General features: G+C 44.1%; 1 protein-coding gene across 4 annotated transcripts in view; it reads left to right on the top strand.

Moving 5' to 3' along the window:
- The window catches only part of AGRN (agrin), a 591795-nt gene that overhangs the window by 302141 nt on the left and 277411 nt on the right, over window positions 1–12243 (top strand). For all 4 annotated transcript variants that reach the window (XM_069241113.1, XM_069241112.1, XM_069241114.1 and 1 more), the window contains one exon: window positions 1964–2011. In XM_069241113.1, coding sequence (XP_069097214.1) covers window positions 1964–2011 — 48 coding nt within the window. The remainder of the gene's footprint in view (window positions 1–1963; window positions 2012–12243) is intronic.

Here is a 12243-nt window from a genome sequence, read left to right as displayed (position 1 = left end):
TTAGCCCCATTTGTTACAATCCTACATTTAATTTAGCAAGACTTGTTTGATAATTTTGGTACAATCGCACAGTTTTGGAAGCGCCAGTAGGTATGGGGATCTAACAAGAGTGATAACATGGCCCTATGTCACACTTCATTCAACAAATGTGGCTTATGGCAGTATTTAGTGTGGCTTTAGGGCCCTAGTTTGATGAGGAGACAAATGGCCTTGCAGACTATAGCGACCAATGCAAATGCAGCGTATGCACACAAGCGCCCCACTCCCTTATGCTGCAGGTTCTCGCGTACGCTCCACCAACTCTGTCACGGCAACAGCGGATCAGTCAAAGCTTTATTAGCCATCACCCTGAGGGAGGTTGAAGGTCGTGCGAAAAAAGCTGCATCTCTAATGTTAATTACCTAAATAAATGTGATAACGGTGACAGATTGGTATTTCAGATTAAGGTGCATATTCATAAGCCTTTTCTTGCATGTGAGAAATGGTAATGGGGGTGTGAGGTGGCAATGGAGTGTGGAAGCAGCACTGGTAGAGGCAATACCATTCACCGATAAGTGGTGGGTGTAGCTTGTCTTCTGTTGACTGCACCAGAGTGGTTGATCAAAAGCTGTCGGAGGGATGGGGGGGGGGCAGGGGGCAAAGAAGGATAAAGTTCTTGTGTTCGTCAGCCATCCTTAAACAGGGGATGCCCTTATGCCAGACAGCCTGATCACTAAAGGACAATCGGGGTATCAAGCTCTGTAGATTTAACAATTGGCTCAGGATCCCACTTTACGGGTGATTTAGAGAAAGTAATATCTGCTCTGTTTTTGTGATGACGTGGCTCCGAATGGTGTTGTATATTATATCTGCGTCTGGATTATAAGCAATATTTTCTTTGTGGTGTAGACCTCTTTTTCCTGTTTCTCCTACAAGTGACTCTTTTGGGCTTTTAGTTGTTAAGATGCAAAATGTTATAAACTGTAGACTCAATTGACCACAGTACGTATGGTTTCTATTTGTAATAAAATCCATATTTAGACCTTAGTGATATCACTGTTCTGGGGCGGTTGGTCTAGTTCTATTGCTTGTCACACTCGTCCATCTGTTTTAAAGCAAGAGGTAGGAAACAACTGAAAAGTTGTTTATCCATAATTTCCTGGAAACATTCTCTTGGTCTTGTCATTGAGGAACTAGGTAGGGAGTAATGCAAGCCAGAGGTCCTCACTCGTCAGTAAAAGATAGCACCTTTCTACAGTTTGTCCTAATGTGTTTGTTTTAAAATTTAAAATGATGTGGCTGGGGGTGTGAGACATGAGGATTTTGGGGAAAGGGTGTAAGAAAGATATGGAGAGGAATAACAAAAGCCAAAAGAGTATGAATAGGAGGTGTGATTGAAAATTGGTCTTGAAATATGGGTGGAACGAGTGGGCCATTTTGATGCATTATACAGAATAGTGTATCCCCAATGACTAAATCATAAAGGTTGTAAATCTCCTGTGAGTTCAGAGACTTTCCAACACAGATCCTGCTGAGAATGCAGCCCTAAGGGGTCACTTTCTAATGACTTACAAAGTATTACTGAGGACTACGGAGGCCGTAGAGAATGTAGAAAAAACTAAATCCAATAGAGTGACTGATTGGACATTGCTCGCTGCACAAGTGGCGTGGTGTGTAGCATTTGATATAAGCTATCTTTTCCTTTCTCAATACACATCAAAAATAAATACCTCATTCAAATATTTGAAAGTGCTGGTAAAAGCTTATTTTATTAAATGAGCCATCCATGGCAAGATATAGAAAGTACTGTGGCAGTGTACTGTGTAAATGTAAAATAAAGAGTAATCCGGGGCATGCAAACTTAACTTAAGACTTATACAACAATCGATGTTGAGAACAAAAAATACTGTTGAAAAAGTGGAGCGATGCAGCTTCAAAGCGCCAATTTTTGCTGTTTCTCACCATCATTTTTTTTTGTTTTCAGATAAACCTGGAACCCACTTTCCTCAGCTGCCACCCACTTTGCAGGATGGTGAGTACAAATGTTCTCTTGATATGATCATGGTTTGTTCATACTGATGGCAGGCCGCTTGGGCCCTGGGCAGCTAATCTATGGGAGTGAAAAAACTGTAAGATCTGTCAATTTGCTTCTTTGGGAGGAGGTGGGCTTTGTATAATTTCTATAGGCCTGTGAACGGTCTGTGACAAGCCTCTTTGAGCTAAGAGGAAAGCTTTGTGTGTGGTCAGGTTTTTGGAGTAACTTTGCTAGAGGTGCGGGTCAGTTTTCATGCATGCACAGAACATGCAAGATGTCTCTATGAAGGCTGGAACTGTTGGTGGAGACCAAACTGCCTTTGGTGGGAGCAGGTTGTGTTTACAAGGTCAATATAAGGTATCCCTATCGAGGTGTGCAGCTGTCTGGGCACGAAGGGTGGAACTAAATTACAAGTATGGGATTGGGTGACAGTTTATGGTTGGGTTAGGTCAGCAAAGGCTCATCTTTGAAGAGGAGACTGTCTTGCTTCAGCGGACCTCTGAGGATGCCTCTGTCTGGACAGACTGGCTGTACCTGACCGGGGTGACCGTGATGCTTCTGTGGGGATTGGGTCTTGTGTATGAGCTGATCCATCATTGAATGTTAGGTCAACCAGTTTACTCCTGTAATAATGGTCGATGTTGGCTATTTGTTTCACTTGACACATCCATGATGATTAGCTTTATGTTGGTTGATCAAACAATCTGGTATTCAGCACTTTCAATTAACAGTGATAATCAATGTATGGTCATAAAGTAAAACATGCATTTGTGTTTTATCAAAACATGACTCTAAGGGTGAACTCTTCTGAAAACAGGCCCAGGGGTGTGTTATGCCTCCCAGGCAAAGTCATCACTCGGGTCCCCTACTTGTAGATCGGTTTTAGATAGCAGTCGCAGTGTGAGGGGTAGAATGTGTCTCTTAGAATTCTGTGTCGGCATCTAAGGATTGCTTGGACTGGCTAGTGGTATTCCAGGCAAACAAAGCCAATGCAATGGCAGTTCAGGCCAGTACACCAATAGCGGGACATGAAATTTAGCCCTAACCGGTGTTCATCCTTAATAGCGACCCTCAGAATATTAGTGGGGCAAAATATTTTAAAAAATACTGTCAGGTACGTACATTTAGATTTCCTGTACTTAACTCCACCTATATGTACCTATGAGTACAAAGATCTTCAATGTATGTATGTAGATTTGGAGTTAGTGATAGTAAATCTGTATTACCCTACATCACTTACTATTCGATAGAATGTCCCTTAATATTCTGCCTCGGTATTCTTGTGCCACGATATTTTGGGGGTCGGTAATTAATAGTACAAATGACTCAGCCCTTTGGGAATACAGAACAGGCAACAACCAGTTGCATGCTCACGAAGCACTGACATGGTGCCCATGCAGGTCTTTCTTGAGGTGGCTATGGAGCGGGCTGTGGTGTTGCTACAGCTTATATTCAGTCCTTGGCGACTGGGCAGCAACCACTGGTAGTTAGTTCAGATGCATATTTGTAATTAAAAAAAAAAAAAAAATCTGCTTAGAATAGGGATTTCTTTCCTCCTGTAAGGTGCTTGGTGTGGCAGAGTTGTACTGTTCCCCAAATGCACTGTAGGAACTAGTTTCTATGAGACAACAGTCAGGCATCTCTCCCACAAGGGTCTGGTCTTGCTGTGAACTTTGTGTTCTAGACTCCTGACATTCCCTATGGTAAGATGAGGAAAAGAGAGGGTAATGAAGTGGAATGTGCTGACCATCTTGTTGATCTGTGGGCAACTGCTGTTGTCTAACTTACATTCTGCTCTCATACATCACAAGCACTGGCAAATCCCAATAGGTCTTGCCTTTGGGACCTTGGCTCTGTCAGTGCCCTTTGTTCATTGCTGTATCGCATCAGCAAAAATACCTATGGGTACACCATATACAACAGAAAAAAAAGGTATGATAAAGTGTCTGCTGAAGGCCGCATCTTTTTTGCATGCATGTGTGAGAATATAGTAGCATGCATGCGTCATCTCACCAACCTGTCTCCAAAATTATGGAAGTGCACTATTTTAATTGAAATAAAACAGGGCTGCGGGTGTGTAGCGCAATAAAGGAACGGGTGGGGCGGGAAGCAATGGGGAGTGGTTGAGGCAAGGAGAAAAGTAGCACATGAGGGAAAGCAGCACAGCAAAAGTGATACTGCGTCACAGAGCATAGGTGGAGGTGAGAGAGAACAACAAAGTGCGGGGTGAGGGAAGCACTTGGGTGAGAAAGAATAGCAAGTAGTAGGGCGGGGGAGTAAGGCACCAGAGGGAGACAACTGGAAAACACATTCACTTTCATGGAGTGCTTAAATGTAAAAAAAGTACTCCCATAAGGAGAGCAATGGATGGACAGAAGTTAAGGAGAAACAAACACAAGATGGCCAAAGGAAGCCACTGATTAAGAAACAAGCAAATGAGAGTGACACTAAAGCCAACAAAGGGGTAAGCAATAATCAGTCTGTAGTTCCACTGTAAATCCTTGGTAAGCTGATAAGTGTTTTATTCCCCACACTTAACTACATGTGCACTTAAAGCAGTGGTCTCCAAACTTTTTAATGCTGCACCCCCCCAGTTGCAAAATAAAAATCATTGGGCCCCCTCAGAATTTTTCACAATTATTTTATAAAGATGGCAATGTTTAAATATGTCTAGACCTATTTAAAAATTGCAGTGAAGTACTGTTACCTTTAAAAAAAATGCAATAACATGCTTCTGCTAAAAAAAAAAAGGCCTGTGATCTGTGTAATGCTTCTTTTGGCCAGAGTCTGGTGCCCCTGCTGGGATCACTTGAGGCCTCCCTAGGGGGGCCCGCCCCCCAGTTTGAAGACCTCTTACTTAAAGTTACTGTGATAGTTCTTCCTTCCACGCTTTTTGAGATTTTAGCAATCATTATTTGGGTTGTATTCACAATGATGATTTTGAGCATTAGCTTTCATTAAAACAGGAATAAATACAGTAGGTTCCATTACCAAAGTTCTCTGAATCCAATAGGGCCAGTGGATACCTCTCCATCTGTGCCTCAAACCTACACACTTACTGCCAACTGTCTCGTTTTTGGGTTAAATATTGAGGAAGAAATACTCTCTTGGAACTAAATGGTGAAGAGTAGATCTTATATACTGCATGAAATGTCCAAAGAAGTTTCACAATATTATGCAAAATGCTGACTTCAGTATTTTTTACTAATTGGTTTATGCGAAATGCGTCCTTGTGGTATTTTTTGGCACCAGGGCGTGTTATGCTCTTAAAAAAAAAAAAAAAAATAATTCACAAAATTACGTGTGGCTTGAACAACATCCTCTTGCATTTATTTAATTTGTTATTTTCCTGTTCTCCTGAAATAGGATTTTTACTCCCAAAAAATGTCAATTATGTGACATGATGTAATGGAGTAGTCCTAGGCACTATACTTAATAATCACAATTCAAAGTGTCAGAAGCTCAACAAGATTATGCTGGTGTAAATGAAAATTTGCCCAGGTCTGTTGAGACCGTTGTAGGGTCTACATCTGTCAGAGTTCACCAGAGGCTTATCGGAGTATTACTCATCTTTGTGTGTATGTTTACATAAATCATATATAATAAATATAATATGTGCCTTGAATTAGAGGGGCCTCTAAAAAGGAATGGAGAAGGGGGAAACAATTGGAACCTTAAGAGACGGGTGAAACATGGCGGGATGGGTCAGACACCCGTTCCAGTCGTCTGGGGCTTTACATCCTCATAGTCTGACTTCAGAGTGCTGCCTCTTACATCGTGAGTTTCTTCGGCTGTTATTGGTCTTGCAGTTGTTCGAGGTTTCATTTGGTGTAATCAGTGCCCCTCCCCCTGTAAGGCAGCAGGTGCTTGTGTAGTCTTCCTCCCCCTGTTTGGAACACAATGGGGGATCCCAGCGGACCTGCTACGACAAGGGTGATGGCACCAGCCACAGGGGAGGGGTCTGTCCCATTTCTTGTGGAGTCGGGCAGGGGGAACCACGTGATGCTCTGCCATTAACTGATTAAAGAAGCGTAGTGGAGCGCTGCATCTGTTGCTGCTGGTCCTTAATGGTCTGGTGGGGGCTTTGTCAATGTCTGGCTAAGACAGATCGCTTCCGGCAGGGTATACCTAATATTCAGGAAGCAGCAGGAACATTTTGTTTTTCCCCAGACCCAACAGGGATTACGCCTGAGTTAGTCATTGATGAGGCTGGTCAGCGTGGTCTCTCGTTCAGTGAGTGGTCGGTGTGCAGTGGATCACAGCGTGGCAGGCCTGGTATACGTGAGCCACTGATCCAAGCATCACTGTCCCTAACCAAACCCTCCATTTTCCTTATATGCGGCACCCCCTTTTGCTGGCTTACGGTCCTGTCCAAGGGAAAGTTGTGCTACCAAAATATTGAGGCCCAAATATATCGAGAAAGTAAGTGCTTATAGGCAAGTATGGATTTACTGTTTTTAACTTCTCGTGCAGGTACCTTGAAAACATGCCTTCAAAGTAACATATATGTGGAATCAAATAAGCAATCTTATACTTACCTATATAAATTTACCTCCACAGTATTTTGGTCCTTAATATTTTGTCCAGGATTCGATGTTAAGGTGGAATACGATACAAGGGTGTTATGCCTTGAGTTGGCCCCCTGGTCAACAGTGTGCATGGTTCCATACTCCGATGTCGAATATACTGTCTAACTCCAAACTTAAAATATTTGGGGAGTGCGCAACTTAATAGTCCCCTCTTACTCCAGCCAGCCCCACGTTTCTCCCTGAAGTAGTCTAGGACTCTTATTTACTCTTGTAACTCCACTCCAGAAATATTTTGGGGGACGTTAAGTATTCCCCAAGTACTTTATGGAACGGTTGACAAGTAGTAGTTTTGTGTTGCGGAAACCGCTGGCCGGGTGACGCCATTCAAGGCCAAAAACTAGGAGCTCCCATATATACCAAGGAGCCTTCCGTCTGCTCCCACAGTGCCTGCCGCACCCCTTCCTTGTGAGTGCCACCCCGACCCCTTCATTGGCGCTCTGTGGCTCGCTCTCAAGGACCAAGATTCAAAGACAAAAGACGGACACACAAAGACGGGCACAAACACAGTCTCTCTCCCCACCCCGCCCCCACAAGCACATGAAAAAAACGTAATCCTGCTCCTGCTGCTGTGAAGATGAGGTTAACGATTAACCGAAAATAAAGAAACGGCCATCAGACGCACCAGCAAATTAATTACTCGGGACCGTCGATTTCTTATTTGCGCGGACGCGCATTTAGCGCTGCCGCGTACGGAGCAGTATCGATCGGAGCGCCTGTCTTGTGTCTGTGAGTGCGCCTCTCCCCAGAGTGCAGTATTCCAGGGCACTTTGTATGCTCAGAAACGATAACCATTGCGCCCGACCCTGCGCCTTCTGTTAGGTGGTTGAAGACCCCTGGGTCCTCGCGCTTCTGAGGGCATAACGTGTACCAGTGTTGGTGTGTAGTGAGCAGAATTTATTTAACAAGGAAGTCAAAGGAGCGAGCGACTAAAGTCTCTCTCTGCCTGTTTAATTTTTAAAGTTGCTCGTTTCTAGCGTGGCCTCCTCACTACGCGCATGCGCATATCCGCACCCTGAGACAGACTTCTGCCAGGGCAAGTTTAGCACTCTGAGGCTGCTGGGACCGGGGATGCATCGCCCCTGGAGACGGCCTCGAACAAAGATGAGGACATCTGTTAGTTCATGCCGCTGGGATGAAACACAAGAACTGGCTAACATGCGGGTACCCGAGCAGGTTACCTTTTAGTATCAGGGGAGTCCCCGCCACAAGCCAGAAGAGCTCCAGTTGGATGTAGGGGGTGGAGGGGGGAGTTTACGGTGCATTGTCACGTGCTGTAAGTGGTCTCCGATTTGCCCCGCAGTCTCTCAGTCGAGTCGCTGGCGCTCACTGCAAAGCTCTGTTTGACTCTCCAGAGAACTTCAGTGTGCTTCTAGTAGGTCTATAGGCACGGTACCTTTCTGGTGCTCAGTCGGTACCACACTAGCTGTCAGACCCATGAAGAACTGACTCTTAATCGCTAGAGAGCTCACTTATTGTACCACAGAAGCTCCCGCGAGGGCTCCATAGTGTCCCTCAAGGGGCCACTGTAGTGGCTCTCATTGAGGCACCATAGTCGGAGGCAGTGAGGCACCACCATGTGGGGTCTTACCTGGGTGCTGGTGTAGGCTTCCCAGTGGCCACACGTGGTCTGGTTATGAAGATGCTGTTGACTGGCACCAGGTCCTTTCTCCAAGTCCCTGGGTTGGAGGAACCAGTGTGAAGATTCAGAAACTGCCTGTCCTCCAAACTGGCCCTTGATGACCAGATACCGGTGATACAAAGTTTAGCCAGGACTCCCATAGCCTCCGTGGCTGAGTGTCCGTGTCTTACTGAATTAAATGTAAAGTTTAGTTTCAGAGGCAATCAAAACCCTAAATCTATCACTCATAATTTTTTTTACATTCAAAGGTATTTGAAAAGTAACCTGGCTTAAATAGATAGAAAGATAGAAAAGTTAATTTGAAGCACAAGAGTGAAAATCAACTATGGAAACACCTTGCAGTTCCTCAGTTATGACCATAAGTAGTCTGTGTGTAGTATAATGCAAAATAAAAAAAAATGGCCGCTAGCGACTGCTCTTAGAATGGGCCTAGATTACAATGTATGTGTGAGCTTCAGATGTCTCAGAAGCACGGTCAGTTTCTGCAAAGTCCTCTTTCTCTGGTCCATGGGATTTCACTGTTTTTTTTCTTTTTTTCAAAGATTTACCTTGTTGATGGGCCACATATATCTAGAAGCAATGAATACCTCTAGTGAAAAAGAGACCCTGGATTAATTGTTGAAAAACTTGAAGCAGCTCAGCAGACTCAGTTTGTCTGCTCTTGTAGAAAAGAGTCTGATAAAATGCAAAAATAAGAAATAAGAGTTTTTTCAGGAACAGGAAATTTTAATATTTTTCACCAAGGTTTTTCAATGCCCCATGGTGTTCCACATCTCCCTTGCCCCAGATTTGCCAGGTGCGGATAGTGATTGACAAATGGCAAGAGTATTAAAATGTACTTGTCCCAGTCCATGTTATTCTGCACCTTCGGGTCCCTGGAGCCTCGTGGGGAAGTTCAACTTCACAATGGAGCTTGTAATGGTGGTTATAGGACTATTTATAAGTTTTGCTCCGATAATTCTTTTGCCTCTGCTCACTGGCCTCTTGTACCTCATGGACATGATTTGGAGGGTATGAGATTAAGGCAACGTTTAATTTCTCAGCAGGGATCAAGAGGGAAAGTGGTGCTTTTGAGCCATTCCTTGACACCAGTTGATGGCCCTCGCTGGTGATAATGAATACCCTTAGGAAGCACATTTCCTCTCTGGGGTGTAAGATCTGCTCTGCCGATGCAACCTCTACTGGGTCTCAGTTGAAATGGTACCATCGTCTCTGAGTAGGAGAAGACAAGTGGTCTATGGACTGATACTGCCATTTCCATTGAGCCGGGATGGCTTGCAGATTGGAGATTAGTTCTTAGTCAGTAGGTCGTGACCAAAGTAGAAGTCTTCCAGCAGGGAACTATTCTGTGGTCCTTGCAGCATGCAACCAAACTGTCAAGGAAGCTCTATTCAGTGCCACTTAGATTTACTGTGAAAGTGCTCTCCTTCCTCGCCCAGCCGGTCACGTTTTAAGGAACGCTGGACAGGGACACAGCTTCAATACCAGCAATTGCATGCTCTAAAGATCCAACTGTCCGGCAGCTAAGAGAGAAGAGGACAGGTTTGCAGTCTTTCACCAAAGCAAAACTGGTTGAACTGGTTTGAATTGGAGCCAAAGGCAAATCCCTGTTTCCAAGCCGGGTGTCTGGTCCAGAACTTTTTGAAGAGCAACTTGCATCATATCATCCAAAGCATCATCGAACAATTAGAGAGGGGTGAGGGTGCTACAGAAAAATCTTAATATGGCTTATTAAATGCAGCAGTTGAAATAAAGACTACTGTTAGATGGGACTCAGTGTATTTTAGTGGAGGTGGGTGAGTAGGTACTAAGAAGACCTCTTCCTTGCAGGGATACAGAAAAAAAGGCTGAACAATTTTTTTCTAAATCACCAACCAAGCAGTTGTTCCAAAGACAGGTAATTAACTGACTCCCTGCAGAGAAAGGAGGACCAATTTTGAGGCTCCTCAGCCAGGCAGAGGGCTGTGCCTGGTAGCACTTTAGAGCTGGTGTGTTGGCGTTGTCTGATCTCAGACAGCACCTGGTGGAAGTGAGTGAGAACATTCAGTGTGGGGATGAAACAAAAACATTAAAGGGGCAGCTACAGCTCTCCCCCTCCCATCTTTCATTTTATCATCCCACTTTTATCCATCTGTGGGCTTATAGTTGGTTCTTGCTCCTCAAAGTTTGTTGAATGCTTCCAGCTTAGTTCAAGCACTTTAGTCCTCTGCAATGGCATGTTTGACCTTCTGTCTGCAGTGTCAATGCCTGATCTTTTGCTTGTTCAAGAGTCCTAGTTTTTGAATGGAGCTGGCAGACAAGCTTCGGTGCTATACCTATTTTCTATAAAGTAATATAGGCTTTGTAAGGGTTGGATTGGCATCAGGGTTGCCTTAGGGGTCCTTCTCTTGAAAGAGTAAGGGTGGCCAACATCTTGTACAATCAGCAGTATGTCAATACTTTTCTTTTTTCCCATGGGGTGAGTAACGAGGGAGGCAGTAAATATGTTGCAGTGGTATGGCTGGAGGAGGCCATCAGCCACGTCTATGAACACTCAGTAAATCTGAAGCTGGGATATTTTTAAATGGATAAAGTTTGAATTGAACTTGGTCACTTAGATCCTCTTCATGGCATGAAGACCTGGACCCTGTTTTCTGGTGAAGTAGATGCTGAGGCCATCCTCAGGCACAGAAGCTGTGAGTGTGTAGAATCTGAGGTAGCAGTAGATCTCTGCCTTCTGAGGATCACGACCGAGATCAACTTCCTCCTGGGCATTATTGTAGGGCGGGGTTTTCTAGCAGATGAGCTGAGTTTCAAGGGGGCATGATCATTGAATGGTAACCGCTCTTTTGAGGTGTCTGACCATAGAACAAATGTTGAATTTTGTATTGTTTTATCTGATCCCCCAAACCTCTCTGCATCAAATGATGTTGACTTCTTCTGGGGTATTAATGGGTGTATTCTGTAGGAGGGATGTTAATGACTGGATAACTCACCAGTAATCCACAGTACTCCAGTTTTGTCAGCCTCATGTCAGTGCTTAATTTCCTTTCCTCCCTTCCGGAGGTGTCTCATCTATGATCATTGATGTTCCTTGGAATACTTCAGTCAGCTGCGACTTGAACGGTGGATAGAGATGCCTAGGAATGGTCAATCCTGCTGCAGTAAGGAATGAGCCGAGGTCATCCGTTCTTTCCTTATCAGTTCAGAGTGAACACCAGAGAGTCAAGGGTCCTTGTCGGTAATTTAACTCTCAAGAGTATATTCCTCTTGCCCAGGCTTCTCAAACGAGTAGCTTGTGAGCTACTTGTAACTAATCAGCTACTTTTAAATAGCTCTCCGATGTGCAGTCCAGCCTACTAAATTAGAAGCCTTTGCTTGGCTGAATTATTATATGTATACCAATATTAAATAAATGTATATTCAGTACAAAAATGTGTGCATTTTCAAGACTCCTAAGCTATGGGCAAAAAAAGGTTGAATTTGTTTGAATTTCCAAAATATATTTAAAACATATATATGAGTGATAAACTATTTGGTGTTTACATAGTCATCCCAAACTGACTTTTTTTTAATCCTACTGCAAACCACCCTACCTGGTGCACTGGTGATCACCGCTGCTACTCTTGCATTGGGTGGCCACTAATGTGAAAAAAAAAGTTGGAAACACCTAATTTGCATAAGATTTGACTAACAAAGAATCACAGTTTTGAACCCATGTACAGGTAGACTAATGCTAATGTACCATGCCATATAGCTTCATGAGCATTCAAGTACACCCATGTTCACCGCCCCATACAGGCATGTAGGAATGCACATACACCATCTGCCTGTTTCACCACTGCGCAGCACATGCCCTATATTTTTCCTGGCTCCCCAGCTATGCGCGAGCACACATGCAGAACTGCTTTTGAACGGGTTTTCCAGTTGCACTTTAAGACACACTCTCATACACGCATATATCTAAATATTCCATTTTCCCTGGCTGAACACCTTCGCGCGCGCACACACTCCATTTTCCT

The sequence above is a fragment of the Pleurodeles waltl genome, chromosome 6 (genome assembly GCF_031143425.1).
Source record: "Pleurodeles waltl isolate 20211129_DDA chromosome 6, aPleWal1.hap1.20221129, whole genome shotgun sequence".
Lineage (NCBI taxonomy): Eukaryota > Metazoa > Chordata > Amphibia > Caudata > Salamandridae > Pleurodeles > Pleurodeles waltl.
The sequence above is the reverse complement of the archived record's forward strand: the minus strand, read 5'-3'. Positions and strand labels throughout refer to the sequence as shown.